Source organism: Oratosquilla oratoria, chromosome 32 (assembly GCF_046742065.1).
Source record: "Oratosquilla oratoria isolate Oo_2021 chromosome 32, ASM4674206v1, whole genome shotgun sequence".
NCBI lineage: Eukaryota > Metazoa > Arthropoda > Malacostraca > Stomatopoda > Squillidae > Oratosquilla > Oratosquilla oratoria.
The window spans coordinates 31,421,812-31,447,851 of NC_134808.1; the positions used below are offsets into that span (position 1 = coordinate 31,421,812).

Here is a 26,040-nt window from a genome sequence, read left to right on the forward strand (position 1 = left end):
CAAACATATAAGCAATTTTTTCTTTCTTTTTTCTTTTTTTTTCTTTCACCCACATCCATGCACATCTCTACTTATGCAGTACATGGTGCCAGAGCAGTATTCTGGAAAGTTCTAGCAAAACTTTACTGTTAAGACATCAATCTATTCAGCTGGGTAGTCCCCAGAATGAAGGAACTAATACATTTGAAATAGTATTTTGGTTGAAGCTCAGCTTAAGTCAGTTTAATTCATACTCACAAGCTCAATTCACAATCAAAGATTTAGTTTAAAAAAAAAAATCAAGTTTGGGTCAAATGTTACACTTGATTCACAGACTCTGCTCTGACTCAAAAACTAGAATTCATACTAAGACCTTAGCCCTAGGTTAAATGCTCAGTTATGACTCAAAACTTCAGTTCATATTCGAAACCTTACCTCTGACTCAAAGGTTCAGGTCAAACCCTCAGCTCTGTGTAAAAATTTATTTCAGACTTAAATTTCAACTCCGAGTCTAAAACTCAAGAAATTCAGACTTAGTCATTCACATCACAGTCAGATGCAAGTCTAAACCTTAAGTTCAAGCCAAAATCTCACATGAGTCAAACTCACCGGGTCATCTTGTTCATCTATCAAGGGAGCCTGCAAATCCACTACTGAAGCCCCCAATGCAGCTGCCTTCATACTTATGAAGCTGTATGAGCCTTGAACATACACATTACTATGCCATGTTGTCCTTGAAGAGAGAAAGAATGCTTTCAGATTTCAAGCAGGAATAACTCACAGAAAAACATGACCACATTAAACCAAAACAGTCAATGATAAGTGTCTCTTTACTTTCTTTGCTTAACTCCTACCAATCAAATTAAAGATTGTCAAATCTGAAGTAGTACACACCATCTCAATACATTCATACCAATTAAATATACCAATGGTGACTGACTGTTCCTTATCCAGTTACAAGAAACTGTTGGGGAGCAAGTAAACTTCATTAATTGACTATACATCACTGCTCTTCACAGCAAATTTCTATCTTTTCTTTCTTTTTTCTTTTTCTCTTTCCTTTTGCTTATGTGATATAATGAGATGGTTATGTTGTGTTTAAGATTTAAGCAAAGAACTATGGACCTATTATTTTCATGTAATGTTCCATGGGTAGGATTTTAGTTTCTGTGTCCTATTGGGGTGGTTTTAGAGCATCCAGTTCTTACTCTCAATAGTTCATTTTGTATTGTTTGTGAAATATTTATACAGTACACTCTTAATCATTCATCACATAGCAGCCAAAGCCTTGACAAATTATGCCAAATGCCAAATAATGCAGCAGTAGGGACACATCTACATACATACATATACCAAGGCTTTTTCCCCCTTCCAAGGGAGGTAGCCACAAAGGGAAAGGCATAAAAACACTCCCACCCATTTCATCCCTAAATACACTCCACACCCCTCCCACCCTTCCTCTCATCTGAGCACCATCTGGATGACGGGTCATCCCTGAACCCTGCCCACCGCCCTGGGTCAGAAGCAGTGTCGCAAGACACAGTACATCCACAGCAAGGCCGCTTCATTTAATCGGCGACCCCCCCTCTCCGTCCCCCTTTGCATATAAAGGGAGGACGGGGAGAAATCCCTTCGGGCTGCGTCAAAATTTACTCAAACATACTACCCCCCCCACCCCCCCGCCCATTCCTCCTCATGCAGTCACAACATCATCCATATACAACCATTCTCCACTCACCTCTGTCTTCCGTCCTCTCCCTTCCTTCCTCAACAGACATTCCCCTCTTCCCCAAAGCCCCCTTCACCCCATCCATCCACCTCATCCTAGGACGTCCCCTCATGTTCACTCCCTCCACATCTGCCTTCCATACCTCTTTTACTAGTCTTTCTTCACTCATTCTTTCCATGTGTCCAAACCATCCTAATATTCTTTCATCAACCCTCTCTCCCAAATCCTTTTTCACCCCTGTTCTCCTCCTCACCTCCTCATTTCTCACTCTATCTAGCCTAGTAACCCCCACCATACTTCTCAGACACCTCATCTCAAACACATTCAAACTCCTTCTCTCTTCTTCTCTTATGTTCCACGTTTCTGCCCCATACAGTGCTGTTGGCACAATCACTCCTTCATACAGTCTCCTCTTCGCATCCATTCCTAAATGTCTATTTCTCATTACACTCTTTAAACCACCAAGGCATTTACTCGCTTCTCTCAATCTACATTCTACCTCCACCTTCACTCCACCTTTTCCTGCTACACTTGCACCCAAGTATCTAAAACTATCCACTTCCTCCAGTCGCTCTCCCTTTATGTTCACTTCCAGTCTACTGCCACTTTCACCCCTTGTACATCTCATCACCTTACTTTTACCCACATTTATCTTTAGCTTTCTTCTATCACATACTCTCCCAAACTCTGCCACCAGCTTCCTCAATCCCTCCTCTGACCCTGCCACAAGCGCAGTGTCGTCCGCAAACAACAGCTGGCTCACCTCCCACTTTTCTCCATTTTCTTTAACCATCTCCAATCCCTGACTCACTACCCTAGCATTCACCTCTCGCACCACCCCATCCATGTATAAGTTGAACAGCCAGGGCGACATAACGCATCCTTGACGAAGTCCCACCTTTACTTCAAACCACTCACTCTCTCCATTTCCAATCCTAACACATGCTCTACTACTCACATAAAAACTCTTGACAGCTCCCAAAAGCTTTCCTCCTATCCCATAAATCTGCATAACCTCCCACAGTGCCTTTCTGTCTACCCTATCATAAGCCTTTTCCAGATCCATGAAAGCCCAAAAAACATCCTTCCCCTTTCCTATAGCTTTCTCACATATCTGTCTTACCACAAAGATCTGATCTACACAACCTCTACCCGTCCTAAATCCACACTGTTCCTCACCAATTACTCCTTCTGTTCCTCTCCTAATCCTCTCAATTAAGATTCTCCCATAAGCCTTCCCTACTACACTCAACAGGCTAATCCCTCTGAAATTACTACATTCACACTTGTCCCCTTTTCCCTTGTAAAGAGGAACTATACAGGCACTACTCCAGTCCTCCGGTACTCTACCCTCTCTCCAGCAAACATTAAATAATCTCACCAACCAGTCCACCATCACTGAACCTCCCTTTTTCAGACATTCTGCATGACATCCATCCAGACCAGGTGCCTTACCTGCTTTCATCATCTTTACAACTGCCTTCACCTCATCCTTCCTTATTTCTCCTCCATTCTCCTCACTCATCACTTTCATTTTTTTCGTATTTCCCACTGCAGCTATCTTTCCTTCCCTATCCTCCTTCACATTCAGCATCTAAAGAAGCAATAATTTTGGGCCATTATAGAGCACCAAGTCTAGCATGTAGATGGAGAGTGACTAATGCTGAATGGCTAAGCAGTGCAGGTTGTCCCCACAACATACAAGAGCTTCAAGCCAATCAGTGGTTGTACCAGGAGCATGGGATGTCATATGATGGTTCTCACAACTCATGCTGTTTACCAAAATCTGGCTTGTGACCCACTAGCTGGCAGAATGATGAAAATATGCCATTTCACCATGAGGTCTTCTCCCTACTGATTTAATATAAAGATGGATTTTATTATTTTCAAGGACATAGCTGAAGTCAAATAATGATGCACACCAAATAACAAAACAACAAATGAAGAAGTGTTCTATATATTGTTTTGCTTATTGTTGGGAACCATGCTGTGGAATAATTGAGGGTGGAGTAGACAATAATTGGAGTGTCTTGCTACATTGCTTATGTGTTCTTTTCATTATCTGCACTTCATGTATATTGATTCAATGCCAAATAAGATAACTATTATTATTATTATTATTATTATTATTATTATTATTATTATTATTATTATTATTATTATTATTATTATTATTATTATTATTATTATTATTATTATTATTATTATTACTATTATTATTACCCATCATCCATGAGGAGCTAAGATGAGAGGGAGGAAAGCACTGAGAATATGCACTAAAACCATCCAGATAGAACATCTACTTCCAGAAACCAAAATCCTCCTCATAGAAGTATCTATATACCAAGGGCTTTTTCACCCTTATAAGGGAAGTACATACATACATATATATATGTATATATATATATATATATATATATAGCCAAAATCAAAGGTATACATCCACTTCCACCCATTTCATCTCCACATACTCCACTCCCATTACTACCCCTCCCTTCCTCTTTACTTGGCTCCTTCTGGATGACAGGTCATCTCTACATCTCACCCACTGCCCTGGGTCAGAAGCAATGCAACAAGACACAGCACATCCACAGCAAGACCACTTCATTTAATCAGCAACCCCCCTCTCCATTCCCTCATCCAAAAAAGAGAAGACGGAGAGAAATCCCTTCAGGCTGCATCAAAATATCATTCACATATACTCCCTCAACCCCCATCTCCCATCCACTCTCCCATGCATCACCACATCATCCACTCACTCCTATCTTCTGTCCTCTTCCTTCCTTCCTCAACAGACATCCTCTTCTTTCCCAATGCCCCTTTTACCCCATCCCTCCATCCATCTCATCCTTGGTCACCCCCTCATGTTCACTCCCTCCATCTCTGCCTTCCGCACCTTTTTTTACTAATCTTTCTTCACTCATTCTTTCCATGTTTCCAAACCATCCTAATATTCTTTCATCAACCCTATCTCCCAACTCCCTTTTCACCCCAACTCTCCTCCTCACCTCCTCATTTCTCACTCTATCCAGCATAGTAACCCATATCATACTTCTCAGGCATTTCATCTCAAACAAATTTAAACTCTTCTTCTCTTATGTTTCATATTTCTGCCCCATACGGTGCTATGAGCACAATCACCTCTTTATACAATTTCCTCCTAGCATCCATTCCCAAATATCTACTTCTAATTACTTTTTAGTCCACCAAGGCATTTACTTCCTTTTCTCAATCTACATTCTACCTCCACCTCCACTCCTCCCTTTCCTGCTACATATGTACCCAAGTATCTAAAGCTACCTACTTCCTCCAATCTCTCTTCTTTAACCCCATCCATACGGTGACACCTACGCAGGCATCATGAGGAGCAAGTGGGTACGCAAGGATGCCAATGTCGGCGTCTTGATTATATTTATTGTAGTTGTACCTGCGTGACCCCAATACTCTGTAAACTGGCTTCATCATATTTTCTATGGTTATCAAAATTCACGGGTGAAAGAGAGAACGATCGATACAGCGGTGACTTTATTTTTTATAATGCGAGTATTATGACGCAACATCGTACGTCTGGCAGCTAATGCTGCCCGCGAGATTTTGGCCCGGAGTGAAGGGGTTAATACTTACTTCCAAGTCAAAAACCACACACCCACTCCCATCCATCACCCTTTCCTCCCTCTCATCTTTGTTCCTCATGGATGACAGGTTATCCCTGTATCCTGCCCAATGCCCTGGGTTAATAGCAATGCAGCAAGACACAATACATCCACAGCAAGGCCATTTGACTATGTGAAAATGATAGGGAAACAGTTCCACAGAAGAGCCTTCAACCCCACTCACCCATTTCATTCCATCACACAAACCAACTGAATGGAAAAAGCAGCACACTACTAAAACATCTACAACAACTTTCCACCTCTACCACACAACACATCGGCATAAAGTCACAATCACAATGAGATCACAAGTACTTCAAGACAAGCCAGTGAATTCTCTACTCCATCAAACCCCACCAGACATTAGCTCAATGAGAAAAATCTCTTCAACGAGAGGCAAGAACCACATTTGCATGACAATATTCAGTTTACCATTCAGCACAAAAACAATACCATCACAGAATAAGCCTGGCCACTGAAACAAACTGCCCCACATAAAGCCATCACCAATCAATCAATCAGCTATTTCAAGTCCAATGCTGAACAAAGGCCTCTCTCATACCATTCCATGATTCACATGACTGTGCTAACCTCTGCAACATCACTCCTGCAAATTTCTCCATCTCATCTTTCCAGCTTACATCTAGTCTCCCTCTTGTACACTTCCCATTTTACAGTATCCACTCGTTAACACACTTGCTTCATTGCTCACCATTCATTTACACTTACTTAACTGCCCAATTCCAATTTTTCTTTTTTACCACCTCCACATTATCTTTCAATCCAGTCTGCTCTCTCACTCAATTTACTTTCTTTCTGTCTTTCAGTATTATCCACCCCACTTATCTCTCCATCCTCCTTTGTGCACTCCTTAGCTTTGCCTCCATCACCTTTGTCAATTTCTGTATACAATGGTAGGCACTATACATTGATTGTAGACTTTGTGTTTCAAACATAAAGGTGGAGACCCTTTCATGAAAGCCATCATACTGAGGACAAACACCTCTTCTTGCACTCCCCCACTGTGTCCAGACAACAAATAATTTCTTCTTTGAGTGACTTATGGGCTAATCTGGGGACTGTTTCCAGTTGCATAGGTGTTGCTAGTGTCATGCAAGAGAGATCTGGGGCAAGGGATGGATTGGTTGAATCTGTGATGATAATACATACATACATACATATACCAAGGCTTTTTCCCCTTTACAAGGGAGGTAGCCAAAAAGGGAAAGGCATAAAAACACTCCCACCCATTTCATCCCTAAATACACTCCACACCCCTCCCACCCTCCCTCTCATCTGAGCACCTCCTGGATGACGGGTCATCCCTGCACCCTGCCCACCGCCCTGGGTCAGAAGCAGTGTCGCAAGACACAGTACATCCACAGCAAGGCCGCTTCATTTAATCGGCGACCCCCCCTCTCCGTCCCCCTCTGCATATAAGGCGAGGACGGGGAGAAATCCCTTCGGGCTGCGTCAAAATTTACTCACACATACTACCCCGGCCCCCACCCCCCCGCCTATTCCTCCTCATGCAGTCACAACATCATCCATATACAACCATTCTCCACTCACCTCTGTCTTCCGTCCTCTCCCTTCCTTCCTCAACAGACATTCCCCTCTTCCCCAAAGCCCCCTTCACCCCATCCATCCACCTCATCCTAGGACGTCCCCTCATCTTCACTCCCTCCACATCTGCCTTCCATACCTCTTTTACTAGTCTTTCTTCACTCATTCTTTCCATGTGTCCAAACCATCCTAATATTCTTTCATCAACCCTATCTCCCAAATCCTTTTTCACCCCTGTTCTCCTCCTCACCTCCTCATTTCTCACTCTATCCAGCCTAGTAACCCCCACCATACTTCTCAGACACCTCATCTCAAACACATTCAAACTCCTTCTCTCTTCTTCTCTTATATTCCACGTTTCTGCCCCATACAGTGCTGTTGGCACAATCACTCCTTCATACAGTCTCCTCTTCGCATCCATTCCCAAATGTCTATTCCTCATTACACTCTTTAAACCACCAAGGCATTTACTCGCTTCTCTCAATCTACATTCTACCTCCACCTTCACTCCACCTTTTCCTGCTACACTTGCACCCAAGTATCTAAAACTATCCACTTCCTCCAGTCGCTCTCCCTTAATGTTCACTTCCAGTCTACTGCCACTTTCACCCCTTGTACATCTCATCACCTTACTTTTATCCACATTTATCTTTAGCTTTCTTCTATCACATACTCTCCCAAACTCTGCCACCAGCTTCCTCAATCCCTCCTCTGACCCTGCCACAAGCGCAGTGTCATCCGCAAACAACAGCTGGCTCACCTCCCACTTTTCTCCATTTTCTTTAACCATCTCCAATCCCTGACCCACTACCCTAGCATTCACCTCTCGCACCACCCCATCCATGTATAAGTTGAACAGCCAGGGTGACATAACGCATCCTTGACGAAGTCCCACCTTTACTTCAAACCACTCACTCTCTCCATTTCTAATCCTGACACATACTCTACTACTCTCATAAAAACTCTTGACAGCTCCCAAAAGCTTTCCTCCTATCCCATAAATCTGCATAACCTCCCACAGTGCCTTTCTGTCTACCCTATCATATGCCTTTTCCAGATCCATAAAAGCCCAAAAAACATCCTTCCCCTTTCCTATAGCTTTCTCACATATCTGTCTTACCACAAAGATCTGATCTACACAACCTCTACCTGTCCTAAATCCACACTGTTCCTCACCAATTACTCCTTCTGTTCCTCTCCTAATCCTCTCAATTAAGATCCTCCCATAAGCCTTCCCTACTACACTTAACAGGCTAATCCCTCTGAAACTACTACATTCACACTTGTCCCCTTTTCCCTTGTAAAGAGGAACTATACAGGCACTTCTCCAGTCCTCCGGTACTCTACCCTCTCTCCAGCAAACATTAAATAACCTCACCAACCAGTCCACCATCACTGAACCTCCCTTTTTCAGACATTCTGCATGGCATCCATCCAGACCAGGTGCCTTACCTACTTTCATCATCTTTACAACTGCCTTCACCTCATCCTTCCCTATTTCTCCTCCATTCTCCTCACTCATCACTCTCATTTTCTTCGCATTTCCCACTGCAACTATCTTTCCTTCCCTATCCTCCTTCACATTTAGCAACTCCCTAAAATATCAATTAGTTCCTCTGTAACTCTAGTGTTATAAGCCACTGACAATGTTAGCTATCCAACAGTAGTTTTAGTGTTCATTATACCTATCACACCAAACAAGATCTGGAATCTTGTAATGGGCTCCAAGACGTTTGCGAAGATACGCTATGCAGCGCTGTCCCACTTCCTCTCGACTGCACTGCTCCATGGCTCGGGCAGCTGGGCCAGTGATCCAAGCACAAAGGACCAATGGTTGTTTTAAGTATGTGCTGCACCTAAATAAACTATTCTCCCACTCCTACAGGGAAGAAATTGATTGATAAATTGTTATGTTTGTCAATAGATAAAACAAGTTGGCATTACAACAAATTACCAAAAAATTTGGGTGAAAAGATTTTAAGGAATGCATTTTTCTAAACACAGCCACACATATATGAAGTAAATTGCCACAAGTGGTGTTCACAAAAATGTGTTATGCTATCAATAGCTTAAAGACTAAGACAAAGACAAACTTCATAATATCCAGACTCTTACAATTCCTTAATTCAAAATTACATCAGCCTCTAAACTCTTGAAAAGCCCCATATGTGTTTGTTTCATTAATCAATCAAACAAACATCCAATAATAAAACTGAATGGCAAACTCCTTCCACAGGACACCAAATATACCAGTATACCTAAACTCACTAGTACCTGTCAAGAAAAATTGAGAATACTTACCACATTGTTTATATGGATCATCACCCTTGGATTTTATCTTGGCTCACACAAGAAGGTTTTATTCACAAGGTTAAATACTACATCAGTTAACCCTATGAGGAATGTTGTTGATTTAGTTCAACATCACAAAACTCCCCCATTCAGAGAGGGTTAAGATGGTGCTTCCTTAACCCCTAGAATATGATGACACCTACGTAGGTGTCATGAGGCACGAGTGGGTATACAAGAATACCAGCATCAGTGTCCTGATTATGTTTATTTTGTAGTTGTAGCTGAGTGACCCCCATATTCTGTGAATATGCTAGATTGTGTTTCCTGTTATAAATATTCAGGGTGAAAGAGGACGAGTAATAACAGCTATAACTTTATATTTTATAATGCGCATATTGTGATGCATCATTGTACATCATGTAACCTAATGTGCACATGAGTATTTGACTCATATTGAGGAGGTTAAGAGGGACTTTTTAAAGACAAGAATCCTATTCTAGCAAATGCCAGTTGACTTTATTCAGCTGGCAAACCTACATTCCTCAAAGGGTTAACATCTGGTAAAAACATAATTAAGTCAACTTACACTCTCGTCCGTTTGCTTGTCAGGATTATTTAGGAAATGGAACCCCTGACAGCTCTCCCACCAGGCATAAGGAAACTCTAGGAAGATCTTGTCCACCACACCAATGCCAAGGCCCTTGACAATAATGATAAAAGATAGTTTTGTGTGTCTAACCTTGCATAGATATTAATATATATTTCGAAGTAAATTAATATAAAATTTATTTTTACATATATATATATATATATATATATATATATATATATATATATATATATATATATATATATATATATATATATACCAAGAGATTTTTTCCTTTATAAGGAAGGTAGCCAAAGTCAAAAGGAATAATTCCATTACCACCTATTTCATCCCCACCCATTCCACTCCCATCCCTCCCTCCCTCCCTCTTTTCTTAGCTCCTCCTGGATGAATGGTCATCCCTGTATCTCATCCACTGCCCTAGGTTAGAAGCAATACAGCAAGACACAGCACATCCACAGCAAGGCCACTTCATTTAATCAGTGACACCTCTTCTCCAGCTCCTCATGCAGAAAAAGAGAAGACAGGGAGAAATCCCTTTAGGCTGTCTCAATCTAGACCTCAAGAAGAACAGATGAAGACTTATACTGCTAAATGCTTACCTCAATTGCTGTTACCTTGTTTGCTGGCAGGGGTGGGCTAAAGGTCTTGTCAGCAGTTTTCTTAAGGACAGCAAGTGATGGTGTGTAAATCACATAATTTGCATTCACCTCCTGACCTGATTCCAGTTTGACAGTACAATAAGTTTTCCCTAAGGAAGACTTGTGGTTCCATTCTACAGTAGACACTGGGCAATTAAACCATTTGCAACTAGATGGAAGAGCTTCCTGTAGGAGAGACAGATAGTCAGTCAGTCAGTCAATCACCATGAGAGAGAGAGAGGTCATGAGCATACACCAGGAGGCATATAGCTGCAGCCCAAGCCTTCACCTTTGGTCTATGTGCATGGAATATTGGGGCAGATAACAGTCTCTACTGGAAATCAGAGCGAAGTGGTGGATTTGAACCCACAACTAAACAAATATAAAACCACTACACTTCCAATTATGCAACCAACATGTTTCTGATTACTCACCAGCACACAGAGATAGAGGAAAGGGAAAAGAGTGAAGGAAAGGGGTAGAGGAAAGAAAAGAAGGGAGAGAGAGAGAATAAAGATACCTTCATTCAATGATTACACAACAATAAGAGAAGACAACACAAGACACATGGGTGGACTCATAACACTAGAACATAACAGCATATTCTAAAAACAAAAACAAAGGATAACAGACAAAAACTCACAGACATGGTAACTGAAATAATTACAATCAAAATGCATATAAAATAACCTACACTATCACAAATATAAATATCCCACAAACTACATCAACCCCACAAGGCTTCATCCCTCAACTCCAACCTCTCCACTGTTTAACAATCCACATACTGGTAGGTGAATACACATCATCCAGTCTGGCTTAACATACAAAGAACAGATCATAATGGACACAGAATACTCAAACAGCTCTTCAACCTGAATATAATTAACTCCAGAAACCCCCTGAAAACTTTGCATCATACAAACCAATCTCACTATTATCTACAATATTCAAACTAATAGAGGCTGATCAATTTAATCAATCTGTTGCCCCTGGTCTCTCTTGCAGAAGACCTGTGGCCTTCAGGGAACTGGCAAACAGTCTCTGGGTGAGACTACAATTCACTCAGAGAAGATACATTGTGTTACCTGGGGATTGTTACTGCAGGGCATTGTAGTATAAGGTGTTCCATATCTTCTGTGCGGTGGTTCCATCTGGGGCAATTTGAATCTTTAGCCAGGCATATTCTATGTTGGTACTGTTTTAATGCTGAATGGTGTCCTGAATGCAAGGGTGCCAGTGTTGCTGTTGTTTTTTCTGTGAGACTTATGTTGGGGGGGGGGGGTTGTAATATTGAATTTGGCGGTCTTTCTTAAAGGGTTTGTTTAATATTTAATTTGGGTATGTGTTTTTGTGTGAATGTTTTGTGTGGTGGCCATGCAGTAGCCTAGTGGATAATGTGTTGAACTCATGAGTAGGTGGTTGTGAGTTCAATTCCCAGGACAGGGGTTGCCACACCTGACAAGTTTCTCACATGTCCCACTTCATGGAAATGGGATGGGGAATTTTAAGTTTTGTGTAGTATAGGTGGTAGGTTGGGAGGTAGCCAGCCAAGGTATGCACCCACCCTCCACCCTTCCAACACCATTTTGGGCTCCCTGTTATAATAACTCCTTGTGAATAAAAGGCCATCCCTGTTCCTTGCCACTCCCTGGGTCAGATGCAATTCAGCAAGATAGAGGACATTCACAGTGGGGCCCATGAGTTGGTTCTGGTTTCCCCCACCACTGCATTACATGGCAACCTTCTCTCCTTATCCACTTGCAAGAAATTAGAAAAAGACTAGAAGAAATCCCTTCAGACTGCATCAATTCATTATCCATTCACAACCATTCTCTTTCCATGCTTATTTCCTACCCTCTCCCTTCACTGCTCAACAGAGATTCCTCATTTACCTAAGGCCCTATTCACTTTATCCATCCATCTCACTCTTCTCCTCAAGCTCACTCAATCCACCTCTGCTTTCTACACTTTTTTTTCACTACTCTTTATTCACTCATTCTTTCCATATGCCCAAACCATCCTGGCATTCTTTGATCAAATCTGCCAATTCCACTTTCCACCCCCAACTCTCTGCCTCAACTCCTTATTTCTCACTCTATCTTCCTAACCCTCACCACATTTCTCAAACACATTCAAACTTCTCCTTCCTGTCTCACTTACACTCCCAACATGATATAGAAAGAACAGAAAATATAAACTTACAACAATATGTAAGAATAAAAATTACTGATTCAATTTCATTTTATGCCACTTCCTGACAGCTTGGTAAACATCCCTGACTCCAGAATTTGTGGTGATGTTGTGAAACTGGATAGTTTGGTGTCCTACTTTGGGATATTTTCCCACCATAAAAGGAGTGGCAGAGTCAAAGCATGCACATACCCCTACACCCATCCAAAACCCACTTACTTTATTTACTAACCATATACATACTTACATCCAGGTGTTGCAAAAGGCTCTTATAACCACTTTTCCAGTTGATTACTGAGTTTCCCTCACACTCTTTATACTCCGAGTGAGATCTCCCAGAAGTCTGAAACCATGTGTCACTTCCATCAATGACATTATGAAATCTTTCATACCATTCTAGCAGTTCCTTGCCAAGAGGGCCCCATTTGTTCACTTTCTCAAACCTGATGATAGATTCAGTATATCAACTTCAAAATAGGTTTAAGCATCAGACACTTGAGAAATTTTCATATATACCCAAGATCCTTTCCCCTAATAAGGCTAAGTCAAAGCAGACACTACATACACAGTAAAACCCATTCAAAACCACTTCCATCTCAGCATTTCATAGAAGGAGAGACATTATATGTCATGCCCTCCTTAATAATCAATAATCTTCTTTTATTTCTATTCTATTTAATTTTGTTTTATTTCATTTTCTTATTTTATTCTATTTTATTTATTTTATTTATAATTATTCTTTTATTAACTAAGCTTCTTCAGAGGTGTGAGTGGAAGTTATTGGAAGGAAATGTTTCATTAATAATTCTCAATACTTATGAACATGTTTATTTCCTAAGCCTTTTCCCTTCCTTCCATTAGCCACATTTACCTAGTAGTATCATATGGGAGCTATACTCATGGTGACCCATTTTTGTATCTTGCAAGATCAAGTTTGTTCTTAAATTCTTGACACACATATGTCAGACTGATTGCATGCATTTCATATACATTCCCAACCCATACATACATGGTTATACAATAATTATATCATAATACACTCCCACCCCACACATATCTAGAGAAACTGAAAAATATCCCCAAACCATAATTAATCATTTCCCCCCCAAAAAAAATATACTAAATGGCCCAGTTTTCCTGGACTTTGGTATTCCATCTTTCTTTTCTCAATGCGCCTCCCTGTAAGCCATGTACAGCATAAGCAGGATTGCCTAATGCCATATATGAGCATTATTCCAAGTATTTAAATAAATATTACAAAAACACACCCTGAACAAAAATGTACCTGTAATCTAGGGTACAGCATAACTGGGACTGCACCCATAGAGCATTATCCCAGTTCATTACGTCAACACAAGAGTGTTATAAATATTTCTATTCCTTGTATATCAGTCATTGTGCTCTCCCCACCTTTACTCAAAAATTCTACAATTAATTTCATAGACACAGCTCCAAGTAATACCATACACAGAGGATACACCAACTGTGTGAAAATATCAGGTACTACCTCTTCCACAGGAAAAACTCACCCATAGCATCCATGGCATTAAACACAAACAATTGCTAACTCAGTGAGAAACAAAAGCACACCCCTTGCAGGAAACTGTAGCAGGCATTATATCTCTCCCCCATCCCACTGCTCAAGTCAGGGACAATGCAGCAAGGCACAACAATTCCACAGCAAGGCCCCAGAGCCAGAGCTGGTTTACCTCCACTGCATCACTATATGACAACCCCTACCCTCTTTATCCACTCAAAACAATTATAGAAAATAATAATGATAATAATTGTTGCCTCAAGTTTTTCTAAGTGGAAGCCCACAGGGATACTGTTGGGAGATGATGTGGGAGAGAGAAAGAGCGACTTTGGCACAGTCAAGAGACCAGGTGCCAGCCCCTTGAAGCTGCACCTCCTTGAAGAGGCAGGGTCGATTGTGTCTATTTGGTGCCAGCAGCAGAATTTCAATAACTACTTTCCATCTTTTGTGGGCATTGCCATCATCCTCTCTTCACTGTCTTGACACTCAGTGCAGCTGCTTGAAAGCTGGACACTGCAACACCTATTAGCTAGAACAAATGCATATCAGTAAAGACATATAATGGAATTAAACAAACAAGTAGTTGGTCTTACTCAGTATGAAAGTAATCCCCAACAGACTGATGACACACTTCAAAATGTTTCTGACTGTGCTCCTTAATTCTGGCCATGGCAGCTCTGAATTTATCCACAGTGGACTGATCAACCAGGTCACCATTTGGCTGGACAAATATTGGCTGTCCAACACCTGTGAGGATACAAATATTTCATTAAAGATATTGAACAATGTTACAGAAGAAATATTTTATCTATATAACGATAGACTACTTTCTCCTTATAAGGGAGATAACCAGCCAAGGTACACACCCACCGCCACTCTTCTTACTCCCATCTATCACCCATTTCACTTAAATCTTAATTCATCATGGAGGAAGGGTGATCCCTCTCCCCTGCCCACTGCCCAGGATAGAAGCAGTGCAGCAAGAAACAAGATAGTAGTTAGAACATTACCAATCCACAGTTTGTTGTTATTTGATAGAAAAAAGACATGAAAAATATATGACATATATATATATATATATATATATATATATATATATATATATACATATATATATATATATATATATATATATATATATATGTTTGATTGAATACGACAGCATTCTGGAAGTTGTTGATTTTCTTTCTTGTGTTCTCTATTTTTCTAATTATGTTCTTCCCTTGGATAGGGTGGGCATAAACCAATTCCTTATAATTCTCCATTTTATTACACGACGTTTCGTCTCTAAAAAGACATCTTCTGGTATTTCTGTTTTTAAAGATACAATAAATATTTATGATACTACTGTATCTTTAAAAACAGAAATACCAGAAGATGTCTTTTTAGAGACGAAACGTCATGTAATAAAATGGAGAATTATAAGGAATTGGTTTATGCCCACCCTATCCAAGGGAAGAACATAATTAGAAAAATAGAGAACACAAGAAAGAAAATCAACAACTTCCAGAATGCTGTCGTATTCAATCAAACATGTTTAAAAGAGAACCTGCTCCCAAAATACACTAATATATATATATATATACATATATATATCTATCTGTATATATATATATATATATATATATATATATATATATATATATTATATATGTATATATATATATATATATATATATATGTATATATATATGTATATATATATATACAGGGATTTCTTGATTTATGCGTGTTTAGAATATGTGATTTTAGAATAACACAATGTAAAAAATCAAGTAAGCAATAGTAAAACTTAACTGTTCACTTTATGTATTTTTACCTAGTTGTATTTACCTAGTTGTATTTTACGGGAAGGGGAGCTATGCTCGTGGTGTCCCATCTTCATATCTCATTTTATCTAAACTATCTTTAAATTCATGTATTGTTTTTGCACACACTACTTTCTCATCTAACTTGTTCCAACTGTCTATTATTCTGTGAGGAAAGCTGTTTTTTTCACATCTCTTCTATAGCTGTCTTTCTTGATTTTCTTTCTGTGCCCTCTTGTATTTCTATCATCCCATTTTATCAGATTCTCTCTATCAATAATTTCTATGCCTTTCATGATTCTGTAAATAGCTATCAAATCTCCTCTCTCTCTTCTTTGCTCTAGTGTCTGTAGTTCAAGTTTTGCTAGTCTCTCTTCATATGATAGTTTTGAGAGTGTTGGTGCCAATTTTGTAATTGCTCTTTGTATTCTTTCAAATTTTTTTATACATTTTTTTTTTGTACTTGGTGACCACATCGTTGCAGCATATTCCAATCTTGGTCTTATCAGAGTGATTAGAATTTTCTTCACCATTTCTTCATCCAGGTATGTGAATGCCACTTTGATTGTTCTTATTAAATTACAAGTTTCTCAAAAAATCTTATTTATATGTTTCTCAGGTGATTTTTACATTATGCAATCCCTACAGGAACATTCCCTCACATAAATCCAGAAATCCCTGTATATGTATTTAAGGCTAGGGATGAAAAAATAGGAGAGTAGTAGGAGACAGGACCCAACAGGGGTTGCTCCTTTCCTGTATACTATAATTGGGTAAAAACATACATACACATACATACATACATACATATATATATATATATATATATGTATATAAATACACATATACATATATACATTTCGACCCTAATAAATCATTCCTAATCAAAAATGCCTAAGGTATGGGCAAAACATCATAAGTCATGAATTATTTACATATTTATCCTTCACCATGGATTTTTTTTAGTAATATTGATTTTTCTCAACTCCATAGAAATGAAGTTGGCCAGGATGAATAGAAAATATTGGTAAAAATATCACCAATGCAAAGTTTGCTGTTATTAAATGAGAAATGTCTGCAAGATAATCTGTTCCCAAAGTGTCAGCCTTACAGATCCACTTGCTCAGGTGTTCTTATAAGAACCAGGATCAGAACCAATAACAAAAAAGTTTCGAGGTTATTCATTTTCACTTAGACTACAGTACATAGAAAAAAGTTTTCTTTCATTACCAGATTGTAGTGAGTTTGCTTCATCTTCAACTTGATCAAGTTGTGTGGCAATACCATACACAACATTTCCATCTTCTCCATGAATCCAGTGGGCGCCAAACTCCAGCACATGTGGCCCTTGTAAAAAGACATAGAAGTCGCTGGTAACTTATGCCTATTCATTACATCTACTTAAATGAATAATTGTTTACCAATATCCCCATTTTCCAATAGTGGGATAGCATTGTACAATTTTTAACACTAAAATTTCTAGAAAATGTACTCCAGTATCAGTTCCAAATTCTATTTTCACTCTATCAAGTAATTAAACCAGTAACGTTTCATACTAACTTGTTTGCACATCTCAATTAAAGTATATTCAACTTTCTTAAAATGATGTGTGCAATTTTTTAATTTACAATGACAGAGTCGTGTAGTAGTAACTACAATTAGGTCCACACCAGAGGGATTATTATTATCATAATTTTTTATCTTTTATTTATACCCCGTCTGGGGTATTGGTTCCATGTTACTCTGGGGTTAAAACCTGCTCAGTAGCATGCAGCTGATACTTTAGGGTCTACATGGGCTGCCCCTATGGACCAGAGCCACACATCATTTTGTCTGTGATAGATGAAAACTCTATTCATGCAGAAATGATGATACTGTCCCTCCTTTATGCTGTCCCCCCACTCTTAATACTGTCCTGTACCACTTCTCTGAATGTTCATTTCCTTTTTTTGCCAAACCCTGTGGTGGAGAAGAACACTGCCACCAAGTGTTCCCACTCGTGTTATAAAAGGCGACAAAAACAGGCTGGGGATAGGACTAGGCATCCTACTCTCTATAGCCCCAAAGGGTTTGGGAGGAGTTTTCCAACCAGAACCCTAAGATTTGGGTCTTTTAATAAGTATGGATGTGGTACAAATGAGAGTAAAAGGGAAGAGATAGGCAGTATGTTTGTGAGAAGAAAGATGGATGTGTTGGCATTAAGTGAAACTAAGTTGAAAAGGAGGGGCAAGTTTGAATTTGGAAGTGTAGTTGGAAGGGTGTCAGGAGTGAAGAGAGGATGAGGGAGAGAAGGGGTGACTACACTAGTAAGTGAAGAGATAGGTAAACGTGTCATTCAGAGTGTCTAAAAATGTGAAATACAGTGATGGTGGACTGGCTGGTGAGGTTATTTAATGTTTGTCTAAATGAAAGTAGTGCTGGAGGACTGGAGGAGTGCCCATATTCCACTTTACAAGGGAAAAGGGGATAAGTATGAGTGTAGTAGTTTCTGAGGGATCAGTTTGTTGAGTGTAGTTGGGAAGGCTTATGGGAGGGTTTTGATTGAGAAGATTAGGAGAGGAACAGAGGCAATATTTGGTGAGGAACAGTGTGGGTTTAGGACAGGTAGGGGTTGTGTGGATCAGATTTTTGTGGGAAGACAGATCTGTGAGAAAGCTTTAGGAAAAGGTAAGGATATTATTTGGGCCTTTATGGATTTGGAAAAGGCTTATGACAAGGTAGACAGGAAGGCACTGTGGGAGGTATTGCACATATATAGGATAGGAGGAAAACTGTTAAGAGAAGTCAAGAGTTTTTATGAGAAAAGTAGAGCCTGTGTTAGAATTAGAAATGGAGAGAGTGGTCTGAGGTAAAGGTGAAACTTTGCCAGGGTTGCGTTATGTCACCTTGGCTGTTCAATTCATAAATGGATGGGGTGGTGTGAGAGGTAAATGCAAGGTGGAGGGAGTGAACTTGTGGCTTGTGGGTACAACCAAGGATTAATGGATGAATGGGGTAAAGGTGGCATTGAAAAAGAGGGGAGTCTCTGTTGAGCAAGGAAGGGAGAAGGCAGGAGAGAGGGATGAGTGGAGAATGACTGCATATGAATGATACTGTTATGCAAGGAAGGGATGGGGAATGTGGGGGATAGGGAGTACTTATGAGTGAATGATATTTTGAGCCTAAAGGGAATTCTCCCTGTCTTCTCTTTTTTCTGCATGAGGGGACGGAGAGGGGGGTGGCCAATTAAGTGAAGCAGCCTTGCTGTGGATGTACTGTGTCTTGCTGAATTGCATTTGACCCAGGGCAGCTGGCAGATGCAGGGATGACCCATCATTTATGAGGAGCTACGATGAGAGGGGTGGAGTGGTGGGGAGGAGTGAAATTGGTGGGAAAAGGTACATGCCTCTGATTTAGCTACCTCCCTTTCAAGGGGGGAAAAGCTCATAGTATATAGATTTATTCATTCATTTATTTATTAATCCTTAAGGATGGTCAGGAAAATAAATACCAACAGTATGAGGTACAGTACTGGGTGTTTACTGAAGGATTTTAAGTTAACTGACATATAAGTAAAAATTTTCATGAAAACTCCTCATTGGCATTATGTGTACAAATTAGGTATAAATACACCACCACAACCTAAATCGAAATGTCTCCCTTCACTATGATGACATAATTTTTAAGTTTTGTTCCACCCAATGATAGATTACTTCATTAGATTGATTATGTGTCAGCCCTGGTTAGGTTAGGCTGTGATGTGGTAGCTGGGTAGGTTAAATTTGGGTAGGTGTGCTTATGTTACTGGTAGGTCTGGTGTCTTAGGTATAGTTGTCCAAGGTTGGGGGAGTTGGAGCAGTCCCCAGATAGAGCTTCCTTTGTGCCCCCAAAGGATCAAAGCTATGATCCCAGTAATTCTATATAACATGTCCACTCTTTGGTTTGAGGTAGAATTAACCAGTCGTTTTTGTTGTAATTCAGGTATGATCACTTATTTCGGAATTCGTTATTTTCTGAGATATGTACCTCCCATTCCCCTTCAACCCATGACACCCTCCAATTTCCAAATGACTGGATCATAAGAAACAACGATTCCCAGATTGAACAAACATTAGCAAATTGGTCATTAGACCGTCTCTAAAAAAGTGTATTTATATAGAAAATAATGTTACTGATGCTAAAACAAACTTAGTTCCTATGCAAAATTCGAGCTGAGAAGTATTGGTGTCCATTTGTACTATGTGGCTAGCTGGGAAGTTGATTTATGCATCCCAATTTTCTGTACTCTATACACTCACGAAGATAATCATTCATATTTCTAGCACCCACCCGTTAGGGAGTGGGGAAGGTTAAGTCAATAAAAAGCTTATTAAGACGAGAGCACTGACTGGCTTCTGAAGGCCTCATCGATAAAAGTTGTAGAATGAAGTTTTGTCAGGACATCATACATCGGAAAAATTTTTCTTTTAAATTTTATGCAATAATGATTGACCTAGAATACGTCAAATAAGGATTTGGCTGTTTTAGGAACTGCAGAAATTCGCCACATTATTTTTCCGATAGTAAATAAGCTATACCTCAGCGGTCTTCCATTTCGTTCAGTAGGTATTTTTTTGACTTTTGAGACTTTAATAATGTTGTCAAGTTAGGTCAATTTATCATGTTAGGTTAATGAATCAGGTTATACTTGAGTATGGTTATTTTTGAGAAAGAGACACGTGTACGAGAGGAAGAAGGAGCTCTTAACAATTTACAGTTGTAGCAGATTTGTTGGCACGAACGATGAGAGTATTAAGATGGTGGCGACGATACTATCATCTGTATTTACATACAAAATATAGTCCCTGCCGAGGGATACACTAGTAACCAACATTTAGACCATTCAAAATAGCGACAACTTGACATACTTTACACAAAAAAATAGAATATCATTAGTTTCGTTACATCAATGCAAAACTAACTAGACCTAGTCATCTCCAGGTCGTACATGAAGTTGAACGTAGACGTAACCTTACCATATTTTACTGTATGAATACGTCCTCCAATCCTATCCTGGGCTTCAATGAGTAAGACATCCCTTACACCATTTCTAACTAATCTGTTGCAAGCAGCTAAACCAGCGGCACCAGCACCAATTATACACACTTGAACGTGGTGTAACGAGGCGGTCATTCTTACAATTTATAGATAAAATTCTACCGCAATGTTAAAAATTATTCAGCCGTGTTTGCATCCCTATGCCTTCGCTGGTGTGGTCAGTGAATGTTTCGTATTCACCGGGTACACAATCTGTGCTGAATAATCCATTTGTCTTTTGTAGGCTATATATTATCTACCAGTTGGCCATGGAATGCCGATGACAGCGGCGATGTGTGGGCATCTATCTTGCGAGGGTTGTCTGATAAGATCTCCAAGCAAAAGTTCTCGATCAGATTGGATAACAAAACTTCTCGATCAGATTGGATAACAAAACTTCTCGATCAGATTGGATAACAAAACTTCTCGATCAGATTGGATAACAAAACTGTTATCAAAGTGGAGAAAATTTATTTCCGGTAGAATTACATGTTCACTTTCAACATAATGAATAATTATTGTATATTTACGAAGGTGATTGTAGGTTTACCAAAAATTATAGTATGTGTTAGTTTCATACAGGTACACAGTCCTCGTGCGTGGAGAAGGGATGAATCGTACGTTTGGCAACGCGAGATGCCCGGTGTGAGGGTAAGCAAGGTTAGTAGTAAAATAGTTCCAAAAGCAAGGCCTGCTCAAGGGTAGTCTTTTGTGTATTACTCCTATCTACCTCAGAAATACCTCGAACTAGAGTGTGACAAAATAACAAATAGACGAAATATGAGTAAGAGAAAATATGAAATATGGTGATCGTTATCGCGTCTGGTTATGGTGTATTATAGTGACCTCTTGCCTGTGATCTCAAGTAGTTTGTGCTATCTCATGCTAGTACTGTTATCGTAAAAAACGGTGTACGTATTTCCACAGTGTACGAGTATTGCAATATACGTGGAAAAGCGAGGTTAGTATTTCATTTCATATTCCTCTCCGAGTAATTGCTCGCGATGGAAAACAATCCGAACCCTTCCTTCAACATTGCAACAAACGTCTAGGTTCGTTGCAGTATTGTACGAAATATATGGATACAGGTTAGACATGTGGAAGTACGATGCGACACACCTTTGGCGTGCTACCTGTGACTACAGAAATTTAATTTTATATGTTTATTTTCTTAGCCGTACGGCGATTCAGAACAGTTCGTACATGAAATCAGGTGGTGTCCACGTGATGCCACTGTTAGGAGTGGTGGTGCCTTGAGGAGGCCAGGAAGGCTGGGCACCACTCACACGCCAGGGGAAGGGTGTGCCATTCAGGAAGCTTAGGGTTGCCTCGGAAAGGGAGACGGTGAGATGCCACGCCACTCCTTCCGAGGGTGGCGGGGCAAGGCCCAGGGCAGTGGTAGGCAACCCTTACAGCCAGAACAATTTTTCAAAATCTAATGAAAATATGCTGTCGGAGCCGCAATACAAAAGAATGGTCTCTTCAACCCGGAAACAATAGGACTTCAATAATATTGTTAAAACTGGCTGAGATATTAGGCCTGATCCAGAGACCAAAAGGCCACCCCCTCTGGGTTACATCTTCTGACAAAAGTGAGGATGTGGGATCTTAAAATTAAAGCAGTGGGAAATAATTCTCCTAGATGTATCTTGCAGAACCACCATTGGCAGGTTACTATTATTGGTCCCTTCATACCTGAGAACTCAGGATGAACACAAAAAATTAGTAGAGAATAAATGCATGGAAATATGTGAAGGAAAAATGAAATAAAAGCAGCATTAGAACTTGATTTGATTTATTTATACTTGCAATTATGTCAAATTCTTCCCCTTCAACTGTGATGAATTTCTCTATGGATGTATGATCTGGTTCCATCAAATGAGCTCCAGCCTCCATCTCCCCTACAATATTTTTGGCTGATTGCACAACCCCAATACCAGTGACCAATTCCAACTTTTAGCACCATTCACTGAGTGATCAATTACCTGTAGTTTTTCTGGACAAAACAATTTAAAGCAACATTTTTAGATGTCTATTTCTTACCTTATTGCCTGACATATACCACTACTTGCAATATTCTCAAATATATAGAAATACTGGAAATATGTTTAAGAACATGCAAAGGTAGGCAAATGCTGACAGGAAACAGGGTCAGATGTACAACACACATATCAAAGAAGCAATGAATAACAACAAAGTACAAACAAAATACAAAACTACAAACAAGTTCACTTCTTTAAAGCAGTCAGTTTCTTGTATTTACTTTGTTCATGAAGTGGCATGCTGCTGTTAGATGTGCTAGTTGTTTTTCACTTTCCATGGATGTCAGTGTTCATTACTCTTAAGTGAAAACATCGAACAATGTTTGTCATTGTCATACAAGTCAATTTGTTCAAGCCTAACTTGCAGGAAAGCCATGGCTCCCAGATAACTGGCAATAGCCCAAAAGTTGCTCAAGGAAGAAATAAGATGTTGTCTAGGAATGGCGAAAGTGAGGCAGTATAATATAGTGTACAGTATTTCCTGTACGATTGTTGCAACTGAGGCAGTTTATTTCTGTGGTCAGGCATATTCTGTTTTGGTATTGTCTTAGTGCTGGATGGTGCCATGAATGCAACTGTGCTAGTGTGGTTCTCACTTAGAAGATATTTTTCTTCTGGATGTTTTTAATGGAGAAGGGTGTTTGGTGGTTGGTCTTGGAGTGGTTGTTTAGTAATCTAAGTGTGAATGTATATTTGTATGGATGTGTGGTACAGGTGGAAGTTTACTGTAGATGTTTGAGTAGTATGCTACTAGTGCATTTTTGTTTATGTGATGTAATGGGGGTGAGCATGGTTGAAGGCTCTTGCATAGAACTGTGTATCTATCATTTTCATCTGGTGTTCTATGAGGTTTTTGGTTTTTGTGTGCTAGTGTTTTGTTGGGGTGGTTTTGGTGAATCTCATTATTTTCAATGTTTTATTTTGTCCATCCATCCATATACCTAGGGCTTTTTTCCCTTTACCAGGTAGGTAGCCAAAGTCAAAAGGCATATACCCACTCCCACCCATTCCTCTCCCATCCACCACCCTTTCTTCCCTCTCATCTTAGCTCCTCATGGATGAAGGGTCAGAGGCAATGCAGCAAGATACAGCACATCCACAGCAAGGCTGCTTCATTTAATTGGCAACCTCCTGCCTCTTTCTCCCCCCATGCAGAAAAATAGAAGACTAGGAAAAATCTATTAGGGCTGCATCAAAATATAATTATAATTTACACATAACATTTTCCCTAACCCCCCTATCCCCCACCCACTCCCTTCCCTGCATCACAGTATCATCTATCTATGCACAGCCATTCTCCACTCACCTCTATCTCCTGCTTTCTTCCTTTCTTGCTCAACGTGGTTTATAAAGTTTTGAGGGAGCAATAGTCCTCTACACAGTGATGCAAGGCCAGTTGACCATCTCTATATCCAAGAGTGCCTATTACTTTCTGGAAGACTTCCTTAGATTTCATGCAGTCAAACAGGGCACATTTTATAGAAATCTCTTTGGATGTACACTATAGTCAGTATGCTCCAATGAGTCTATTCAGGGTGTGGCATACATCATGATTTACTCCTAGCCATTCAGCCAAATCAACCTTAGTACATGCCTGTCTCTTATTTCCCATCAATGTGCTATTTGAATATTTTTTATATTCTGTATACAGTAAAGGAAGCTATATATTATGTGTATCACTTTTTATGATTATAACAATTACCCACCACATCCCAACTGTCTCACCTGTGACACCTCCATGTGGCAACATGGGGAAAAAGCGCAGCCACGTCATAGAATTTATTTATATTGATACAATCCAAAAAAGTGATACTCACTGTACTATATAGTTACCTTTACTATATACAGAATACAAAAAAAAAAAAAAAAAAATTCATATAGCACATGGATTGGAAATAAGAGATGAGGCATATACTAAGGTTGATTTTACAGAATGGCTGGTAGTAAATTATGATGTATGCCACCCCACACCCTGAACAGACTCATTACTGAGCACAGACTATAGTAAGTAATGCAGATGTCTTTTGCAAGGGAAATGGTGAACTGGGAAGGCCAATGGAGCTTTCCATTATTGAGCATTTCAGTGAAACTAGATTGCAGAAGTATCAATTTCATCTTCTACCTCCACACACAGACATTCTTTTCTGAAGACTTGGATGACACTTCCTGGTTGACAAGAAAACTCTAACAAACTGCATACGTGTGGATTTTGACAAATGAATGTTCATGATTGCCAGACAGATGAATGGGAACCTGCTCAATTCCCTCATCCAGATTGGCAGCCTCTGCCTGCAAAGCCACTTCCACCAATTCTTGGATGACATAATCATCTGAACTTTGCTGGTGATGCAATTCATCCATCTTGGTAGCCACTTCCTTGAGACTAGTTTTTCTGAGTAAGCAGCTGAGTAAAAACATACTCCAGTGGGATCCAGGTTCCAACCTTTGTCTTCTTGTCTTAGTGTCAAGCCACTAGTCTTATTTCAGGCCTGTCTAACTTGGTAACTGAGAAAATAGAATGCTTGGAATGAATTACTTCTCCAGCCTGCAGGATGTGTTTCTCTGGCTTGGTAGGCTTGTAGCTTGAAGAACATTTGAAAGTTGCACACTCATCTGCTGAAAGGAAGCCCAAATGACTCATGAACAGATAATATTATAATTCTAGATCACAAACTTGTATTGTGAAAAATTTAAAGGAAAAAATAATATACTGTATGCACAGATACAAGAATTATATATAACAGGTGAATTCAAGAGCATGCACTTCAGTAGTAGTTAAGGGAACTGAAAAATGGTTGAATAACTCGCATCTCAGACTGATTGGTTATGGTCTTTGATTTAGTGATAATTCAATCTTTGTGGACAATACTGCACTATCATCATACATTCTCTTATATATCATGTGTTGCTCTAGCTAGTCAAGAGTATTCATAGT

The 26,040-nt window shown here is 39.7% G+C and overlaps 2 protein-coding genes across 3 annotated transcripts in view; both read right to left on the reverse strand.

Moving 5' to 3' along the window:
• LOC143041837 (uncharacterized) overlaps nucleotides 1-21,422 on the reverse strand; it is a 42,443-nt gene extending 21,021 nt beyond the window's left edge. Inside the window, exons 1-8 of one of the 2 annotated variants that reach the window (XM_076213930.1) lie at nucleotides 21,003-21,422; nucleotides 17,239-17,355; nucleotides 14,794-14,947; nucleotides 12,911-13,106; nucleotides 10,447-10,656; nucleotides 9,806-9,919; nucleotides 8,613-8,806; nucleotides 589-712 (exon numbers count right to left, since the gene is read on the reverse strand). In XM_076213930.1, coding sequence (XP_076070045.1) covers nucleotides 589-712; nucleotides 8,613-8,806; nucleotides 9,806-9,919; nucleotides 10,447-10,656; nucleotides 12,911-13,106; nucleotides 14,794-14,947; nucleotides 17,239-17,355; nucleotides 21,003-21,159 — 1,266 coding nt within the window. In that variant the 5' untranslated portion in view covers nucleotides 21,160-21,422. Of the gene's footprint in view, nucleotides 1-588; nucleotides 713-8,612; nucleotides 8,807-9,805; nucleotides 9,920-10,431; nucleotides 10,657-12,910; nucleotides 13,107-14,793; nucleotides 14,948-17,238; nucleotides 17,356-21,002 lie in introns of both variants that reach the window. The other variant, XM_076213929.1, reaches the window with a different exon arrangement.
• Nucleotides 21,423-22,862: 1,440 nt separating this feature from the next.
• LOC143041838 (peroxisomal N(1)-acetyl-spermine/spermidine oxidase-like) overlaps nucleotides 22,863-26,040 on the reverse strand; it is a 28,564-nt gene continuing 25,386 nt past the window's right edge. Inside the window, exon 10 of the mRNA XM_076213933.1 lies at nucleotides 22,863-25,718. Within this exon, the coding sequence (XP_076070048.1) occupies nucleotides 25,715-25,718 (4 nt within the window). The 3' untranslated portion in view covers nucleotides 22,863-25,714. The remainder of the gene's footprint in view (nucleotides 25,719-26,040) is intronic.